This window comes from Mobula hypostoma, chromosome 2 (genome assembly GCF_963921235.1).
Source record: "Mobula hypostoma chromosome 2, sMobHyp1.1, whole genome shotgun sequence".
Classification (NCBI taxonomy): domain Eukaryota; kingdom Metazoa; phylum Chordata; class Chondrichthyes; order Myliobatiformes; family Myliobatidae; genus Mobula; species Mobula hypostoma.
The window spans coordinates 62,153,511-62,175,138 of record NC_086098.1 but is presented as its reverse complement, the minus strand read 5'-3'; the positions used below and the strand labels follow the sequence as shown (position 1 = coordinate 62,175,138).

Genomic DNA, 21,628 nt, shown 5'->3' with positions numbered 1-21,628 from the left:
TATTCTTTATTGTAGTATTACACCAATTATTAAAGCATGGCACACTGCTTTTACAGAAAACTGCTAATACAAGCTATCTCACAGGATAGTAGTAGAAATCTTAACCAGCCATAAGGTTTGCGCGGTTCCTTCTTTGCTTAAGAGAAAGCAATCCCTGCCTATCTTTAAGTTATGTCCTCAATCTGTAAGCACTCCTGTCCAGCACCCTTATGAGACTTTGCTCGAACATGCTTCCTATAGTTGTTGTTGTTGTTGTTCGTCCTTCGTAATCGAAGATGACCATGGCTTCAAAGTCAAATGGGAGATTGGTGACTGTGGGTCCGGAGGTGACTGATGAGGCCAATCTGGGCCCTGAAGGCTCGCCCACATGTGGGACACAAGTGGGTGGGTGCTGTAGTGTGCAGTGAATGCTGCTTGGGCCTTGCGCACAGCACGTTTTCGTTGCACCTCGATGATGCGCCTGACTTCAGCTGCACGGGCTCCTGTGGTGATCTTGCTGCGCCAAGCTGGACGGTCGAGGGCAAGCGTCTCCCACGTGTTGATGTCGACACCTAGGCCTTTGAGGGACGCTTTGAGGCAGTCTTTGTAACGTTTCTTCTGCCCCCCGACTGAGCGCTTGCCCTGACATAGTTCTCCGTACAGCAGCTGCTTAGGCAATCGGCTGTCTGGCATTCTGACCACATGTCCAGCCAACCTGGCTTGGGCTTTCAGCAGGAGGGTGTAGACGCTGCAGAGCCCAGCTCGTTCCAGGATTTCCGTGTCGGGGACTTTGTCCTGCCACCTGATGTGGAGGAGTCTGCAGAGACAGCTCAGGTGAAAGTGGTTGAGCTGTTTGGCGTGTCTGCTGTAGACAGTCCAGGTCTTGCTGGCGTAAAGGAGGGTGGTAAGGACCACTGCACAGTAGACCTTCAGCTTGGTGGTAAGGCTGAGTCCTCTCCGTTCCCAGACGTTCTCACAGAGTCTCCCAAAGGCGGCGCTGGCTTTGGCAATCCTGTTGTTGACCTCAGCGTCTATGTTCACTGCGCGAGAGAGTATGCTGCCCAGGTAGGTGAAGTTGTCGACTGCCTGCAGGTTCTGGCCCTTCACTGTGATGTGCGGCTCCTGGCATGGCTTTCCTGGGGCAGGCTGGTACATAACTTCGGTCCTTTTGGTGCTGATAGTGAGACCGAAGTTGTCGCAGGCTTGTGAGAAGCAGTCCATTTCACGCTGCATTTCCTGCTCTGTGCTGGTGTTGAGTGCGCAGTCATCAGCAAACAAGAAGTCTCTGATGACAGTCTCTCGCACCTTTGTAACTGCCTGCAGGTGCCTAAGGTTGAACAACCTGCCGTCAGTCCTGTACCTGACGTGAATTCCTTCTTCGTAGTTACGGAAGGCATCTGTCAGCATGGCAGAGAATACCATACTGAACAGAGTCGGGGCAAGAACGCAGCCTTGTTTGACGCCATTTGTCACTGGGAAGGCCTTCAACTCGTTGCTGTCATCCAGAACTTTCACCATCATACCGTCGTGGAACTGCCGGTCGATTGTGATGAACTTGCTGGGGCAGCCAAACTTCTCCATGATCTTCCACAAGCCTTCTCTGCTGACCGTATCGAAAGCCTTGGTTAGATCGACAAAGGTCACGAAGAGGTTGCTGTGTTACTCCCGGCATTTTTCCTGGAGTTGGCGCGCAGCAAAAATCATGTCCGCGGTCCCACGTTCAGCACGGAAGCCGCACTGGCTTTCTGGGAGCAGACCTTGCTCAAGATGTTGGAGAAGATGGTTGAGCAGGACGGGGGCCAGAATCTTCCCCGCAATGGACAAGAGGGAGATGCCTCGGTGGTTGTCGCAAGACTGGCGGTTGCCTTTCCTCTTGTAGATGTGGACTATGCTGGCATCTTTCAGCTGTTGCGGGACCTAGTACAGCAACCAGAACTGCACAATATTCTATGTGCAGCCTCGGAAACATCTGGTACAGCTGTAATGTGATTTCCAAATTCTTGTACTCAGTGCCCTACCAAATGAGAGCAAGCATGCTGTACTCATTCACATCCTATCTAACTGTATCATCATTTTCAGAAACTATGTACTTACTTCCCTGGGTCTCTCTGTTCCAATGTACTCTTCTAGCCTTGACGTTCAGTGTCCTGGTTCAACTTCCCAGAATGTACTGCACAGCATGGAAGTCAGCCCACTGACTCTGTGTCCATTAAGTGCATACTTCAATCTCCTCTCCCCCCCACTGCGTTTCCACCAACTCTACCCAGATTCTAACACTCACTTAGGGCCTAATTAACCTACCAACCTGCACATCTTGGTTTGGTATGGTGTGGGAGGAATCCACTGATAGGAGCTGACAGGGAAATCCAGGCAGTCACTTGGAGAACATGCAGATTCCATACAAGGTTAAAGATTAGCTTCATCTGGATTTAGAAACATACAGTGAAGTGTGTCATTTTGTCAACGGCTGACACCGTCTGAATCTGTGCTGAGGTCAGCCTGCAAATGTCGCCATGCTTCCAGCATCAGCATAGCATGCACTCAATTTACAAACCCTAACCTGTCAATGTTTGGAATGTGGGAGGAAACCGGCGCACCTGGAGGAAACCCACTCAGTCATGGGGAGAACATACAAACTCCTTACAGACGATGACAAGGATTGAACCCAGTTACTGGAACCATGAGGCATTTCTACCGGCTGTGCCACCATGTCACTTATTTCTAATGGTTGGAGATGTTTAGAAGCAGTTGCAGCATTTAATAAAAATTTGAATGACAACTTAAAAGCAGAATTAGCATTAGGTTTGTTTTTTACTGACGTACAGTATGTCATGAAATTTATTCTTTTGCAGCAGCAGAAAGGTCAAAACAGTGAAGTTATTTTCAAGGGCTAATGGACCATTCAGGAATTTGATGGCAGAGGGGAAGAATGTGTTTCTAGCACATTGGGTGCATCCTCAGGTGACTGTAGCTTCTCCCTGATGGCAGTAGTGAGACGAGGGCTTTTCTCGGCTGGTGAGGGTCCTTAATGATAGATGCTGTTGTCTTTGGGGCGCTGCCTTTTGAGGATGTCCTCAATGGGGGGAGGCTAGTGCCCAAAATAGAAATGGCTGATTGTACAGCCCTCTGCAGTTTTTTTTTTCCAATCCTGTGCATTGGACCCCCTCATACCAGGCTGTGAGGCAACCAACTAGAATGCTCTTCATGGTACATCTATAAAAATTAAGTAGTCTTAGATAACATACCAAATCTCTTCAAGCTTCCAATAAAGTATAGCTACAGGTGTGTCTTCTTTGTGATTGCATCAGTGTGTTGGGCCTAGGATAGATGCTGTGAGACATTGACATCCAGAAACTCGAAGCTGCTGACCCCTTGATAAAGTCTGGTGGGTATTCCCGACTTCCATTCCGGAATTACACACTATATTCCTTGATCTTACTGACGTTGAGTGCGAGATTGTTGTTGCTACACCATTCAGCCAGCCGATCTATCTCCTGTATGTTTCTGCGTCACCATTTGAGATTCAGCAACAGTTGTGTCTTCATTGAATTTATAGATGACATTTGAGCTTTTCCCCAGCCACACAGTCATGAGTTAGAGAGAGAGGAAGAGTGGGCTTTTCACACATCCCTGAGGTATGCATGTGTTGAATGTCAGTGAAGAGATGTTATTTTCAATCTGCACTGACTGGGTTCTCCTGAGGAAGTTAAGGTTCCAATTGCAGAGGAAAGTACAAAGGCCCATGATTTGAAGCTTGTTGTTTAGTACTCAGGGGATGATGGTGTTGAATGCTGAACTGTAATCAACGAATAGCAGCCTGACAGAGGTAGGTATTGCTGTTGTCTAGGTGGTCCAAAGTCACTTGGAGTGCCAGTGAAACTGCATTTGCTTTCACACACTCGCCCATTGCTATGACTGGCAAGAATGTTGGGAGCCAGATATAGTGTACTTGTTCTCCTCATCTTGTGTCATTAGGGTTGTCTTAAGATTCAATGATGAGTTCAGGGACAGAAGGTGTTGGCAGGCCATCTACACAATCTACCCTGCAGGTGCCATTTCTGTTCTTTCTGAGATATTGAGAACGCTTCAGTGTTTGGAAGTGTATCATACCCTCACACAGCTTAGGAGTTTCAGTCCTGACCTGGTTCTGTCTGTGCGGAGTTTGTACTTTCTCCCTTTCACTGCGTTGTTTCCTCCTATTGCTCCAGTTTCTTTCCACATCCCGAAGACATGGGCTGGTAGGTTAATTGGTCACTCTAGATTCTCCCTAGTGGTAGAATGAGTGAAGTTCATCAGTTTGTGGGGAGAAAAAAATTGGAGTTATTTTAAATGGATAATTGATGGTCAGGATGGACTTGGTAGCTCAAAGGGCCAATTTCTATGTTCTATGTCTTTATTGCTGTTTATTCTTACAGCTCATAAACCTTTTGTTTTGCATTTGAAATCCACCTTTTGTCCATCGTCATTTCTCCTAATATGCTCCTAATTAATTGCTGCTGCTTAGTGTTATTTTACACTCCTCCTCCTTTGTGTATTTCATTCCTTTTCTCCCACTGTTCATTCTCCTGCTAGTTTAGTTTAACTTCCTTCAACCTAGTTGGGATGCACTCAGTAGACCAGTCCAATTAACTCAAGCACTGTGTAGCAAAAAAGATGGATTTGTTTTTCCTCCTGACTACTGATCATTTAGGAACCGTTATAAAAGAATAGTTATTTTAAACATACATTTCTAATGCAGTAAACAAATCCTTTTCTTTATGTAGCTTCAGCAAGATTAGTGAGGTTCATCTATATCTGTATTGGTTGATATTTTCATCTTATTAACATTTTTCTTCTGAATGTGTTATGTATAAATTAAGTATAAATACACATAGATATTAGAGGACTGCCAGAATTGGAGAAGCAATCGTTTAAAAATGTTTAAAATCCATGAACCTAAATAAACCATAATCATTTAAAATACTGTGCCTAGAGGAATTGGTCAATCCAGTTAGACTTTTGAGATCCATATTTAGTGCTCAGATTGCATTTCAACAACTGTTATCATTGTTTTCTTTATGCATTTTTATTTTTCTTCTTGCTATTTTTTGATTCAAATTTCAAATTGCCTTTATGGTAATATGGTATTTATCTGACGTAGCCTCCCATCACTTCTACTTAATGTTTCATGTTTAAAACTGACAATGCAGTAAATAATTTGAGTATTTTGTGTTATTGTGTAGGAGATCTCTAACCAGCAATAGATTTGTCTCTAATCTAAAAGACTGCATGCCAGAAGCCTCAACCTTGTCTTCGACTTCTCTGAGGATATGCTTCCATAACTGTATTAACACTTTAACTATAATATTAAACTGAAGTTCCTTTTGCTGTTCTTGTTAGTGTTTACCAGAGTAGGTACCTTGAAGGGATTTGTGATGCTGTTGTAAAATCCACTGTTTTAAGATGTCCTTACATTCTCCAATACTATTTTAAATTAATGAAAATGTGTTGGATTCTTTATTAGATTTAGAAATCCAGCAGGGGGCACTTTCTGACTTTATAAAACCTGTTCATTGACTTGTAGTAATTGGTTCAATCTGAAATGCACAAGGGCTGTTTCTTTCTTGTAAAGTGACTGTATTCTCACTGCATAATTTCAATGTTTGTCTAATTTCTTATAATGATTCTTGAACAGATACTACAAGTAGGCTAAATCTATCTCCCATTGCCTTTGATATTTTTGTCTTTGACATCTCTATTTTCTGCTCAGATTCTTTCCAATGAAAGTGAGATAATGATCTGAAATGTTATGAGAACATGCATTCTATAATGTTCTGGTGCAATTGAACACCACCATGGTATCACTGAACCACTCCCTAGGTTGAAGCATAATAGATGATTGTATTTTTCTTTTCCTAGGATGAAATCCTGTGCAATGTTTGGAGGCGCTACTTGCAAAAAAGCCAACAAGCTTATACAAACAAACCCATTGCTGCTTTCACCAGAAAACAGAGGGTAGGTATGATTGAAGAAATATTGGCGCTATCAGCAAGAAAACTGGTCTATTTTCAGTATCTGGAAGAAAATGCTTAGTTTCAAGTATATTTTAGAATGAGTTGCTGGAGGAATTTAGTGAGTCAGTTAGCATTTGTGGAGGGATTTGGCCAGTCAAACTTTTACGTGAAGACCGTTCACCTTAGTCCATTTCCCCCCAGGTAGACACTAAGTTGTAAGGTCATAACAAAGTAGATTATGAGATTAAGAGTCCACCTTATTTTACTAAAGGACTACTCTGTATATTTCCTCCTCTTAAGCAGAATCCTAGTGACTCTGTAGTGTACTTTTGCTGTTGCCTCAACATCTTTTCAAGAATGTAGAGGCCAAACTGTATATAGTTCCCATGCTAGCTTTGCCATGGTTTATACTGATTAGAAATCTATCTTGAACTTCTATTGCGCACACTTTGTCCAAAAGAGCAGGCTGATTTATTTATTTTGTTGATGAGATCTGGGCATTACTGAAAAGGGCAATAAATAAAAATCAAGAACGTACTCCAGATACCAGAAATAAAAAGAGAAATTTTGGAAAACTCAACAGGACAGGCAGAATCTGGGACCCATCATCTGAACTGGGAAATGGGAAACCGTTTTTCTCTCTCTTCTCTTTTTTTATAGACTGGCCTGCTAATCTGACCTTGACAGCCATTAGAGAAATTTTCCTTGTTCCAACCATTTCCCACCCCCACCTTTGTGCTACCTGAACTAATTTGTTTCTCTCTTTCCCACTTCTGATAACATATTGACTGTTTCTCTTTACACAGATGTTGCCTGGCCTGCTGAGTTTCTCCAGCATTTTGTGTGTGTTGCTCGGATTTCCAGCATCTGCAGCTTTTCTCTTGTTTGTGATCAAGCTATTGTTTATTGATTGCAGTTTGGTGTTCAGTACAATCAACCCCTCAGTATTAATCAAACTTCTAAACCTGTGCCTCTGTACCTAACCTCTGCAACTGGATCCTGGATTCCTCACTGGGAAACTATAGTCAGTAAGAATTGGTAATAACAACTCTTCTTTGTTGACAGTCAACACAGGCGCACCTCAAGCCTGCCTGCTTACTCTAGTGCTCTATTCTGCACTGATGACTGTGTCTAAGCACAACTCAAACGCCATCTAATAATCTAAATGACACCACTGTTATTGGTAAAAGCTCAGATGGTGGCAAGGAGGTGTACAGAAGTGAGACAGAGTGGGATTCATTAACCTCATGCTCAGCGTCAGCAAGACCAACAAATTGATTGAGGCCTTCAGGAAAGGGAAGTTGATAGAACATACATCAAGTCCTCATTGAGGGGTCAGCAGTAGAAAGGGTCAGCAGCTTCAGGTTCTTGGTGTCAACACCTTCGAGGATCTATCCTGGGCCAAACACATTGATGCAGTCAAGACAAAGGCACATCGATGGCTCTATTTTGAGGGCATTTGGTATGTCACCACAAAGACTCTAGCAAATTTCTACAGGTGTATATGCTTGACAGTACTTTGACTGGTATGGAGATTCCAGTGCACAGGATCACCAAAAGCTACAAAGTCGGCCAGCTCGATCATGGACATTACCCTCCTCATCATCGGCTTGACCATGGGCATTACCCTCCTCATCACCGGCTTGATCATGGGCATTACCCTCCTCATCATCGGCTCGACCATGGGCATTACCCTCCTCATCACTGGCTCGATCATGGGCATTACCCTCCTCATCACTGGCTTGATCATGGGCATTACCCTCCTCATCATCGGCTCGATCATGGGCATTACCCTCCTCATCATCGGCTCGACCATGGGCATTACCCTCCTCGTCACCGGCTCAATCATGGGCATTACCCTCCTCATCATCAATGACATCCTCAAGAGGTGGTGCCTTTAGAAACTGGCATCTATCGTTAAGGACCCTCACCATCTGGGACATGCCTTCTTAAGGCTGGTTTATACTTGTGCATTGGTGTGTCTGCGTCGCTTTGCAATTCGCGCACATCATGCATGCACACACACCTGCCCATGCAAGGCTCCATGTTCATGGTAGTCTTTCTCAGGGTAAACAAGTTTAAAGTGAGCATCTTTTTTCGTAAAAGCAAAATGTGTCCTCCATAATTTCGGAGGTCTGTAAAGCTTTATGGAAAGCGTTGCAGCCAGAGTTCCTTCCCTGCCCTTCAGTCGCCCAATGGGAAGCTACTGCAGCATATGAGGAAATGCGATGCTACCAAGCGGACCAATCACAGTTGTTGCAGTCTGCGTTGCCGCGACATGTAGTTACATGCCCCTGCACCATCTTTGTATTGTACACTAACTTGGCCACAAAGCCATCAATTCCATCATCCAAGTCATTGACATATAATGTAAAAAGAAGTTGCCCCAACACAGACACCTGTGGACAACCACTAGCAGCACTAGTCACCGTCAGCCAACTAGAAAAGGCTTTCTTTATTCCCACTCTTTGCCTCCTGCCAGTCAGCCAATGCTTTATCCATGCTATTATCTTTCCTGTAATGCCATGGTCTTCTGAAAATCCAAGTGCACAGCATCCATTAACTCTCCTTTGACTATCCTGCTTAATCTTTTTTTCAAAGAGTTCCAACAGATTTGTCAGGCAAGATTTTCTCCTAAGAAAACCATGCTGATTACAGCTGATTTTATCACGTGCTTCCTAGTACCCTGAAATCACATCCTTAAAAATCAACTCCAACATCTTTCCAACCATAGAGGTCAGACTAACTGGCCTATAATTTCCTTTCTTCTGCCTCTCTTCCTTCTTGAAGAGTGGAGTGACATTTGCAATTTTCTATTCCTCTGGTACCATGCCAGAATCAATTAATTCTTGAAAGATGCCACTACAATCTCTAAAGCCAGTTCGTTCAGAACCCTGGGGTGTACACCAGGTGACTTAATCTACCTTCAGATTTTTCAATTCCTCCAGCACCTTCTTCCTATTAATAGCAACTTCACACACTTCTGCCTCCTGACACTCTCGAACCTTCAATATACTGCTAGTGTCTTTCACACTGAAGACTGATGCAAAATACTTATTCATTTCATCCGCCATTTGTTTGTCCCCCATTACTACCTCTCCAGCATTATTTTCCAGGGTCCAATATCTATTCTCGCCTCTCGTTTATACTTTATGTATCTGCAGAAACTTTGGGTATTATTGGCTCGCCTATCTTTGTGTTCTATCTTTTCCTTCTTTATGACTTTTTTGGTGGCCTTCTGTTTGTTTTCAAGAGCTTCCCAATCCTCTACTTCCAACAAATTTTTGCTCTATTGTATGCCTTCTCTTTGGCCTTTATGTTGGCTTTGACTTCTTTTGTCAACCATGGTTGTGTCATCTTGCAGTTAGAATACTACTTCCTCTTTGTGATGTATATATCCTGTGCCTTTTGAATTGCTCCCAGAAAGTCCAGATATTGCTGCTCTGTCATCGTTCCTGCCAGTGTTCCTTTCCAATCAATTTGAGCCAGCTTCTCTCTCAAGCCTCTTTAATTATCCTTACTCCACTTTAATACTGATAGATCTAACTTTAGCTTCACCTTCTCAAATTGCAGGGCAAATTCAATCATATTATGATCATTTGTTCCTAAGGGTTCTTTTACCTTAAGCTCTCTAATCAATTTCGGTTCATTGCACAACACCCAATCCAGAGCCGCTGATCCCCTTGTTGTCTTAACCACGAGCTGCTCTAAAAAGCTACCCTAGAAATTCCCCCTCTTGGGATCCAGCACTAACCAGATTTTCCCAATCTACCTGCATATTGAAATCCCCCATGACTATTGTAACATTGCCCTTTTGGTATGCATTTCCTATCTCCCATTGTAATTTGTAGACTAAACTTTTACGACTGCTTGGGGGTTTGTATATAACTCCCATCAGGGTCTTTTTACCCTTTCAGTTCCTTAGTTCGATTCATAACAATTCAACACCTTCTGACCCTGTGTGACCTCTTTCTAATGATATAATTTTTTTTAACCAACAGAGCCAGGCCATCCCCCTCTTTCTACCTGTTTGTCCTTTCAATACAATGTGTATCCTTGGACATTAAGGTTTCAGTTATAGTCTTCTTTCAGCCACAATTCAGTGATGCCCACAATATCATACATGCCAATCTGTAACTGTAACTGTGCTACAAGTTCAAAACCTTATCAATTAAGACAATGATAAATCTGATTCTAATTCCTTAAGGTAGCAGTGATTTAACTTATTAAACCTTGGCATTGTGTTTGTTGAGAATGCCCTCACTGGAAATTCCAGTATTTTGCCTGAGTGGAGGTGATGTATTTTGATTTGTATCTTGGTGAGAAATTTGGAGGTGAAATATTCCTCTCTTCTTGCTGCACTTGTCTAGCTAGATGGCAAGGTTGCAGGTTATAAAGGAGAAAACTCAATGTGATGCAGTTCTTTAGTCAACACTACACAGTAAAGGCATGCAGCTGTCATGCTGGAGGAAGGGAATGTTCAAGCTGGTGCATTGTGTTTGATAAAGGGAATGGTACATGATCTGATATTGAGGTCCCTGGGTGTTGAAGCTGTACTTATTTGTGTCACACCATTGAATTAGGTCTTGTGAATGGTGAAAATTCTTTGGGAATGGAGAGGTGAACTATTTGCTGCAGACTAATAAGTTCTTGCCTGTTCTTATTAGCGCAGAATATATGTGGCAGATCTAGTTAAGTTTGTACCTACAGTAGTATGGTTCGCTTCATTAGCTAAGGAAATCAAATAGGTTTAAACTTCGTTACATTCAGTACATGTGGTGCTTTTGACCACAAGATGCAAAAAATGCCATGCAGGCTCTGAAGGTAATTAAGCCAAGGACATATCCCCAAGGGAATTCCTTGGTAGTCTTATCCACTTGAGGTGCTGTCTTTAATGTCTTGCGAACTTATTAACTCTCCAGTATATCATCTGTCTTTCTCCCATCTTGCACTTTGTTTGATCTGCACTGCATTTTCTCTGTAACTGTAGCACTCTATTCTGCATTCTGTTTTCTTAATTCAATCCTGATGTATCAAGTATGGCATGATCTGTCTGGATGGCTTGCAAAACAAAAGTTTTTCACTGTGACAATAATAACCCAATATTTTAAAATCTAAATGTTTAAATATTTTAAATATTTTAAAATGATTTTAAATATTTTAAAATCTAAATGATTTTTTAAAAATCTAAATGTACCACCTTATATTTACTGGCATTACTTTCCATATTCCACTCTTTAGCATATCTTATTGAATTTTCCCTTGTACTTTTTTGATTCTGTGAATTAATCATTATTACTTCTATATTGTAATTAGGATGTTATTCAAAGTTTACCAGACAACTCTATCCCTATATCCAGGTACTTGTATTTGAAATTAAATCTGGTTTCAAAACAGAACACAGTGGCACAGAGCCATTTCAGTTAAACCCACTTCTGTGTTTTGACGTTTACTTGTTCCACATAGTTTTGTCACCACCTGAACCACAATTGCTGCTTCAGAATCAATGATCATTGCTTCTAATTGTTTCCTCATTAATTAGATGGTTAGTTCCAAATTTTCTACCACATCTAGTAAGTCAATTTTCTACCGACATAGTGAATCGTGCATAGCTTTTTTTTTGCATAATTCTGCTGTTCTTATTTAATTTTCACCAATTTACTTTTTTATAAAGCATTTAAATTTGCTGTGGTCGGAACAATTCAAGAAAGAAATCATGCAGCTCATTCAAAGAGAGTTTGAAAGTCACCAATGGTCTATGGTATCCAAAATAGGATTTTTCTCTCTGTTTACTTGTGTCCTGGTCTAAGCAGGCATTTGAAACAAAGATCGAAACAGAAAATAATAGTACTAAGTACTTTATTGAACCCGAGTGGGAAATTATTTCATTACAGCAGCAACATTTAAAAACACACTGAGCAATAATAATAAATATAATAATAATATTAAGTCATAATATTAATTAATATTAAATGCTGGAAAAGTTCAGCAAGTTTGTGGAGAAGGAGAATATCAATGTTTTGGGTCTGTGACACTCTATCAGAATGAGCTGTTTCTTTTATTTTCATCCTAGGCAACATATATTGCTATTGACTTTCCTTAGTCAATTGGAATTAACAGAAAGCTGAATTGGTTCTTTTTTATTCAAGCAAAATGATGCATTCTATTAAAAGTCATGAATAGGAATGAAAATCTGTCTATTGTATGTGCTATTTTTGTATAGAAGGTGGATATACCTTTGGACCTGAGTGAATGTGGTGGTGCACACCATATTCTAGTACTTAGATTGTTTCCTTGTTTTGTTTACATGCATGTTTGAACATGACTGAAACAAAATCTGCACCATTCAAAAACGTTGCAGGAGGTTGATTCCAATTAAGTGTGCTGCTTTGCATTTAAGGAAGCTACAAGGTGTTGTATAGCCAGGTTTTAGGGAAAAAAAGTATGGGACACTTGGAATGATATTTTTTAAGTGATAATAATCTTGAATATAATACCCACAGGTGTTTGAATAGATTTAATCAGATTAATTTGATGCAAACAATTATATGTGGAGATCCAGATCTACCTCGATGTTGCAGGAACTTTTTGTTTTTCTGTTTCTTAAATTGTCAATTCCTAGTTTGGTCTAATCTTAACCCTAATATTATACTTAAAATGCATTGAAAAATGAGCAGTAATAAATATTATCAGTAAAATTTTTATCCTTTAATCAAGTTTCTTCAAAATGTAATAGAACTAACTGAACCCTAAATCTGTGAATGTGATGCGCCAAATGGCTTCCGTATGTTCCTTAATGATTTGACAGCAGGTTTCTAAAATACCTTGATTTGCACTTGTGGAGGAGCCTAGGGTTGTGAAGACCTGAGTGTGTTCCTTTGAAAAATATAGTCCCAAAATACAATCTCCTGGCTTGTTTCATTGCAGGATATTATGTAAATTATTAGGCATTTTTGTATATTAATGCACCTGGTCTTGACTCTGTGGCTCTTCCAAAATTGTTTATCAAGATGCATCTGTAAGAACTTGATCACTGTCCCTTTAATCAATTTTTCTTGTATATGTGTTTGGTGGGTTCACCTGGTTATGAGCAGTTATCATTATGCAGCAATCTTAGACCTAGAAGTTGTTAACATGTTTGCACTATTTCACTGCATGTAAATTTGCATAAGGAATGAGGTGTACCAGTTTAACTAGTCCTGGAGGAATCCAAAAGCTTCTTTTAAGTAGTGATAATTTTCAATGGATGTATCCTTGCACTATAGATTTATTTTTTCTGTCTATTAAATTCAGTTTTTGTTGATTATACCCATTATTATTTTGAAAAAATTAACAAAATATTAGGATGAAGTGCAGTAATAATTATGCATAATTTTATGTAGTAGTTTAATTAACTTGCAGATCTTTCATACACATAATGACAAGGATTAAATGAAATGTCTTCTGTAGGTTAAATATTTATGGTGGTAGTAGAATTTTAACTTTGGTTTAAAGTGAAATAGATTCACAAAGGTTGGGGGTGTTGTGGATAGTGTGGAGGGCTGTCAGAGGTTCTAGTGGGACATTGAAAGGATTTCAAACTGGGCTGAGAAGTGGCAGATGGAATTCAACCCAGCTAAGTGTGAGGTGGTTTATTTTTGTAGGTCAAATATGATGACAGAATTAATGGTAAGACTCTTGGCAATGTGGAGGATCAGAGGGAACGATAGGATACTCAAAGCTGCTGCGCAGGTTGACTGTGGTTAAGAAAGCATATGGTGTATTGGCCTTCATCAATTGTGGGATTGGGTTTAGGAACCGAGAGGTAATGTTGCAGTTATATAGGACCCTGGTCAGACCCCACTTGGAGTACTGTGCTCAGTTCTGGTCACCTCACTACAGGAAGGGTGTGGAAGCCATAGAAAGGGTGCAGAGGAGATTTACAAGGATGTTGCCTGGGTTGGGGAGCATGCCTTATGAGAATAGGTTAAGTGAACTTGGCTTTTTCTCCTTGGAGCGACAGAGGATGAGAGGTGACCTGATAGAAGAGTATAAGATGATGAGAGGAATTGATCATGTGGATAGTCAGAAGCTTTTTCCCAGGGCTGAAATGGTTTCCACAAGAGGACACAGGTTTAAGGTGCTGGGGAGTAGGCACAGAGGAGATGTCAGGGGTAAGTTTTTTGCTCAGAGAGTGGTGAGTGCGTGTAATGGGCTGCTGGCGACGGTGGTGGAGGCAGATACGAGAGGGTCTTTTAAGACACTCGTGGACAGGTACATTGAGCTCAGAAAAATAGAGGGCTATGAGTAACCCTAGGTTTTTTCTAAGGTAGGAACATGTTTGGCACAGCAGTGTGGGCTGAAGGGCCTGTATTGTGCTGTAGGTTTTCTATGTTTCTAGATTCCATATATTTGTGTGTGTTCAGATACTATTCTTGTTACCTTTATGAACCTAGGTTTTCATTTCAGGATTAATGTAAATTTGGTCAGTTTTGTATATTGCATTCCTGCACTCTGTAGCGTGTACAGCATTTGGTGAAGGTGTCACCATACTGGTGTCTGGATAATTCCCTATACATTAACTCCTAGAAATTCACAGTATAATGGTACACTTCACAAAATTAACAAACCTCTGAATGTAAACGCCTGTTTCTTAAATAATGTATATCAGAAACCCGTCCAAGTTTAGCAGAAATACTGGCAGTTGTAATGCAAGTGTTGTGCTGTGGCCAAATGAGGAAGTGCACATTTTAAATCACTTTGATTAGTTCCTTCAGTAACAATATCTCTGGTAACTCAAAAGGCATTGTCAGAACCATCAGAATCAAGTTTACTATCACCAGCATGTGTTGTGAAATTTGTTAACTTAGCAGCAGCAGTACAATGCAACACATAATATTAGAACAATAATAATAATAAATAAGTAAATCAATTACAGTATACGTATATTGAATAGATTCAAAATTGTGCAAAGAACAAATAATATATATTAAAAAAGTGAGGTAGTGTTCTAGGGTTCAATGTCCATTTAGAAATCAGATGGCAGAGGGGAAGAAGCTGTTCCTGAATCGCTGATTGCGTGTCTTCAGGCTTCTGTACCTCCTACCTAATGGTAACAGTGAGAAAAAGGCATACCCTGGGTGCTGGAGATCCTTAATAATGGATGCTGCCTTTCTGAGACCCCGCTCCTTGAAGATATCCTGGGTAGTTTGTAGGCTAGTAACCAAGATGGAGCCGGCTAAATTTACAACCCAGCTGTTCGCAATTCCAGCTCTTTACATACATCTTTGTTATAACATTTGGAATTGTGCAAAAGGTCATCTTACATGTGGGTTAGTTGCAGTAAAAATTGCCTACGCTGTAAAAAGTGCAAGAGGAAATCTGGAGCCAAATCTGTGAGAAGTTGGCTTTTTTATGTATGTTGGGTTTGGAAAAAACAAAGCTTCGTTCATATTTTCCCAAAATTTTACTTTAATCCCAAATTTTAATCGCAACTACAACTGAGAATGTTGGGACAACAATCCGGAGAATGTTTCTCTAAGATAATTTTCACAAAGTTAGTTGTGGTAAGACTGATCATGAGAACATTGTATGGAAGATGAAAAGTCACCTCTTCATTTTTTCCCATATTTAATTCATTTTCAAAGGTAAATGGTCAGTGTTCTGTCCCAATATGTCACTTAATTTTCTACTGGTTTTTATTTCTGTGAATCTGTAGTTGGGATAACTGTTCCTTAACTGTGATATGTGTGTCTCTACGTTCCAGATTTCATACTTAGTCAACAGTGATTTACAATGCAGAGAACTGAGAGGCTGGAACTACTTTTTTATATCAAGTCCTTTCGAGTACACCAGCCGTAGCAGACATATCAATTGCAACTTTATTTGAATAAGTCCACTAACTCTCTCTTGTGTTTTTAAATTTTATTTAATAATGTTTTAAATTTAAGTAAATTAAATGGTAGTTTTCATGAAGTGTTTAATTATATTTAATTACTGTTTTCTCATTGTTTCTAAATGTCCATGATTATCAGGGGCATTTAGAAATAGTGGAAAATGTTGTATGATAGCACAAATTGCCAGGATACATTTGGGAAGGTCTGAAATCAAGGCCCTTATTCCCACAACCTGGGTGCTACTCCACCTCATCAGCAACGTTGGCAGCACTATCAGGTGGCCTTCCTGTGAGGGGAGTACAAGATGTGCTCAACCCATCAGTTTTACCAAAAACATGCATGGCAAATTAATTGGTTTATTTTCATCCTAATAATGAATGTAATAACAGGAGAAAGTTGAAAGTAATCAGCAGATTAGGCAACAGAAAAGAAATCAGTTAATATAATAGGTCTTCAGAACTTTGAATGGATTGGACATATTACAAAAGTTGGGGTGGTTTTTTCCCCTCAAATCTGGATATGAATTTAATTGCACATTGACATTAATGTAATATTAAACAAAGGTGAATTGCTTATCAAAATTATCCGGAACCAAGTTGGTGTTAAATGGCCAAACTCTGTATTTAATTCAATGCAATCATAGTGATGTATTATTAAAAAAGATCTACAATGATGGGCTTATTAATTTTACTTACATTGCCTGAGCAAACTCCTGAAATTAAACGCTTTCCTTTAACAATTTTCTCTTTTCTCTTACCTTGCTATTTCCATCTTAAAACAGAACTCAGAAGCAAATTCTAGCTCATCTGGATTTGACACCGAGACAGATATATTATCCTTGCGTGGATGCCCTTCATTACTTGAAAATAATTCTGAATGTACCTCTCAAAACAACAGTATTGACATATCCAGAAATGCGTTTTTATCAGGTATAAGCATGTTTTGATAACATTTTACTGTTTCTAAGTTACACTATATAATCACTTGAGATGAGGTTTTTGTTACTTACCCATATCATTTCCTATTAAAATATGTTACTATCCACTCCCATTTCCACAATGTTATTATGTCCTGGAGTCAAGTAGACAGATCGGTTGGCATTGCTCACTACTGAACTTATTTTAAATGCACACTTTGAAAAAGCGAAACATTTAGAAAGGTGTGGTTCCATTAGACAGACGCAGCATGGATTCAGAAAGGGCAGGTCCTCTTTAACAAACTTACTGAAGTTCTTTGAGGACATAATGAGTGCAGTGGATAGAGAGAAACAAGTGGACGTCATATACTTGGATTTCCAGAAGGCGTTGGATATGGTGCCGCACAAGAGACTTACAAATAAGATATGGATGCATGGAGTTGGAGGAAGTGTATTGGCATGGATAGTGGATTGGTTAACCGATAGAAGGCAGAGTTGGTATAAATGGGTGTTTCTCTGGTTGGCAGTCTGTGGTGAGTGGGGTGCTGCAGGGGTCAGTGCTGGGCCCGCAGCTGTTTACCATTTACAGTGATGATTTGGAAGAGGGGACTGAGTGTAGCGTAGCAAAATTTACTGATGACACTAAACTGAGTGGAAAAGCAAATTGTGCAGAGGATGTGGAGAGTCTGCAGAGGGATATAGATAGGTTAAGTGAGTGGGCCAAGGTCTAGCAGATGGAATACAACGTTGGTAAATGCGAGATCGTGCACTTTGGAAGGAATAATAGAGGAGCAGATTATTATTTAAATGGTGAAAGATTGCAGCATGCTGTTGTGCAGAGGGACTTGGGAGTGCTTGTTCATGAATTGCAAAAAGTTGGCTTGCAGGTACAACAGGTTATTAAGAAGGCAAACGGAATGTTGGCCTTCATTGCTAGGGGGATTGAATTCAAGAGCAGAGAGGTCATGCTGCAACTATACAGGGTACTGGTGAGGCCGCACCTGGAGTACTGTGTGTAGTTCTGGTCTCCACACCTGAGGAAGGATATACTGGCGTTGGAAGCAGTGCAGAGGAGGTTCACCAAGTTGATTCCAGGGATGAAGGGGTTAACCTATGAGGGAAAATTGAGTCGCCTGGGACTATACTCTTTGGAGTTCAGAAGAATGAGAGGGGATCTTATAGAAATATACAAAATTTTGAAAGGGATAGATAAGTTAGAAGTAGGAAAGTTGTTTCCATCGGTAGGTGAGACTAGAATTAGGGGACATTGCCTCAAGATTCATGGGAGAAGATTTAGGATGGAGATGAGGAGAAACTGTTTTTCCCAGAGAGTGGTGAATCTGTGGAATTCGCTGCCCAGGGAAGCAGTTGAGACTTCTTCACCAAATATATTTAAGAAACAGTTAGATAGGTTTTTACACAGTAGGGGAATTAAGGGTTATGGGGAAAAGGCAGGTAGATAGAGCTGAGTTTACGGATGATCAGCCATGATCTTATTGAATGGCAGGGCAGGCTTGATGGGCTGGATGGCCTACTCCTGCTCCTATTTCTTATGTTATTATGTTGATCATTCTGAAATTGATTTGGAGATTTTTATTTGTCCCATAAAGTGATATCTTGTGAGTGTAAAATTAGGGCTGTACCACTCACTAAGTTAGAAATTGAATAAGAAATTAACAGTTGGCTGTCATGCACTAAATTTTGTCTGACTTGCTTTGATTTTAAACTTTTAAAAATATTCAAAAACTTTAAAATCCTTAAATATTTTAAACTTAGAAAAACTTGGAAAATATAATCCAAATTTACAGGTCATAAGGTAGGTTTAAAACACATTGTCTAAAAATATTATAGTTTTAAATTAAAAAAACATGCAAGAGTGTTTTAAAATTAGCTATTATTGTGGTCTTTCACAGATTCTAGCATTATAAATTCCCATTAAAATCTGTGAGAATTGATTTGTTTGTGACTCCTTAAATCTGGTATTGATTATTTGAGTTCTTTCTCTATGTAGAGGGCAATTAGCCCAAGTTCTCACTCTCTTAATCTCTGTATGTCAATCTCCAAGTTGATTTTGGAAAAATCAGTGTCGCTTGGAGGATCTTGCAGAATCATTCACAGCAATATCTAGATGTCCTTGTTTGAACAAATGTATTCCAATCATGGAATTAGTTTTGTGGAATGTCGATATGTCGACATATTGACATATGTCGACACATTCGACAAAAGCATTTTGTCGAATGCTTTAGTAACCCTAGTCCTGAAACAAATTGTGAAGGGAAAGAAAATGGGGTTATTTTATGTTTTCAGAAAAGTACATAAGTATTGCAATTCTTTTCTTTGTTAGAGGATGATACATCATCTGTACGATCAGGATCTGTTGATGGTAGCCTTTATTTGCGTGCTGCATGTCGTAAAAGGTTATTGATGTCCATGCCAATGACACTAGCATTTTGTTACTTGGGACTGCTTTGGCTCAGAGAAGCAGTTACTCTTGCAGATCTCCTACGGTAAGGCAATGGCACTCTAATACTGCTAGGAAAATGCAATTATGTTTCAGTTGAATTGCTTTTGTAAGATCCCATAAGTCTAATTGCCTTTTGCAAATGTGTGAATTTCTAGGTCAGAAAGAAGCAGCATAAAATTAATGTTTTGACTTTTGTATAATCTGCTAATTAGAAGTGTGGAGGTCACACTCAAAAAAAAAATTCTCCTGCAGAGAGAATAGCTCTGTTTACAAATGCAGTTTCCTCTATTAACTGCCAGTGTATAATTCCATTAATCTCACACACTCTTAACTTTGGCAATGCTGGAATAACAGAGTTTCAAGAGTATTTGATGTTGTTCTGGTGAATGAGTCACTTCTTTAGATGTCACATAGTAAGTTTTCCAGTTATCCCAGGATGTGTAAAGGAAACAAAACCAGAACACCAATGGGTGGAAAGGAAATCAAGGAATTGATACCCAGTGAGCAAGATAGACAATAGACAATAGGTGCAGGAGTAGGCCATTTGGCCCTTTGAGCCAGCACCGCCATTCACTGTAATCATGGCTGATCATCCACAATCAGTATCCAGTTCCTGCCTTATCCCCATAACCTTTGATTCTGCTATCTTTAAGAGCTCTATCTATCTCTTTTTTTGAAAGCATCCAGAGACTTGGTCTCCACAGCCTTCTGGGGCAGAGCATTCCATATATCCACCACTCTCTGGGTGAAAAAGTTTTTCCTCAACTCCTTTCTAAATGGCTTAAACTGTGGCCTCTGGTTCTGGACTCACCCATCAGCGGGAACATGCTTCCTGCCTCCAGTGTGTCCAATCCCTTAATAATCTTATATGTTTCAATGAGATCCCCTCTCAGCCTTCTAAATTCCAGAGTATACAAGCCCAGTCGCTCCAATCTTTCAATATATGACAGTCCCGCAATCCCGGGAATTAACCTTGTGAACCTACGCTGCACTCCCTCAATAGCAATAATGTCCTTCCTCAAATTTGGAGACCAAAACTGCACACGGTACTCCAGGTGTGGTCTCACCAGGGCCCTGTACAGCTGCAGAAGGACCTCTTTGCTCTTATACTCAATTCCCCTTGTTATGAAAGCCAGCATGCCATTAGCTTTCTTCACTGCCTGCTGTACTTGCATGCTTGCTTTCAGTGACTGATGTACAAGAACACCTAGATCTCATGGTGCTTCCCCTTTTCCTAACTTGACTCCATTTAGATAATAATCTGCCTTCCCGTTCTTACCACCAAAGTGGATAACCTCACATTTATCCACATTAAACTGCATCTGCCATGCATCTGCCCACTCACCCAGCCTGTCCAAGTCACCCTGCATTCTCATAACATCCTCCTCACATTTCACACTGCCACCCAGCTTTGTGTCATCGGCAAATTTGCTAATGTTACTTTTAATTCCCTCATCTAAATCATTAATATATATTGTAAACAGCTGCGGCCCCAGCACTGAACCCTGCGGTACCCTGCTGGTCACCGCCTGCCATTCCGAAAGGGACCCGTTAATCGCTACTCTTTGTTTTCTGTCAGCCAGCCAATTTTCAATCCATGTCAGTACTCTGCCCCCAATGCCATGTGCCCTAATTTTGCCCACTAATGTCCTATGTGGGACTTTATCAAAAGCTTTCTGAAAGTCCAGGTACACTATATCAACTGGCTCTCCCTTGTCCATTTTCATAGTTACATCCTCAAAAAATTCCAGAAGGTTAGTCAAGCACGATTTCCCCTCGTAAATCCATGCTGACTCGGACCAATCCTGTTACTGCTATCCAGATGTGTCATAATTTCATCTTTTATAATTGACTCCAGCATCTTTCCCACCACCGACGTCAGGCTAACTGGTCTATAATTCCCTGTTTTCACTCTTCCTCCTTTCTTGAAGAGAGGGACAACATTAACTACCCTCCAATCCACAGGAACTGATCCTGAATCTATAGAACATTGGAAAATGATTACCAATGCATCCACGATTTCTAAAGCCACCTCCTTAAGTACCCTGGGATGCAGACCATCAGGTCCCGGGGACTTATCAGCCTTCAGACCCAACAGCCTATCCAACACCATTTCCTGCCTAATATAAATTTCCTTCAATTCATCCATTACCCTAGGTCCTTTGGCCACTATTACATCTGGGAGATTGTAGTGAAGACAGATCCAAAGTACCTGTTCAACTCGTCTGCCATTTCCTTGTTCCCCGTAATAAATTCCCCCGTTTCTGTCTTCAAGGGCCCAATTTTGGTCTTAACTATTCTTTTCCTTTTCACATACCTAAAGAAGCTTTTACTATCCTCCTTTATATTCTTGGCTAGTTTACCTTCATACCTCATTTTCTCTCCACGTATTGCCTTTTTA

At 40.4% G+C, this 21,628-nt stretch overlaps 1 protein-coding gene across 2 annotated transcripts in view; it reads left to right on the top strand.

Annotated features, from left to right (window-relative positions):
* taf1b (TATA box binding protein (Tbp)-associated factor, RNA polymerase I, B) overlaps positions 1 to 21,628 on the top strand; it is a 118,100-nt gene that overhangs the window by 31,123 nt on the left and 65,349 nt on the right. For both annotated transcript variants that reach the window (XM_063037834.1, XM_063037837.1), the window contains exons 5-7: positions 5,878 to 5,973; positions 16,629 to 16,776; positions 19,108 to 19,270. In XM_063037834.1, the coding sequence (XP_062893904.1) occupies positions 5,878 to 5,973; positions 16,629 to 16,776; positions 19,108 to 19,270 (407 nt within the window). The remainder of the gene's footprint in view (positions 1 to 5,877; positions 5,974 to 16,628; positions 16,777 to 19,107; positions 19,271 to 21,628) is intronic.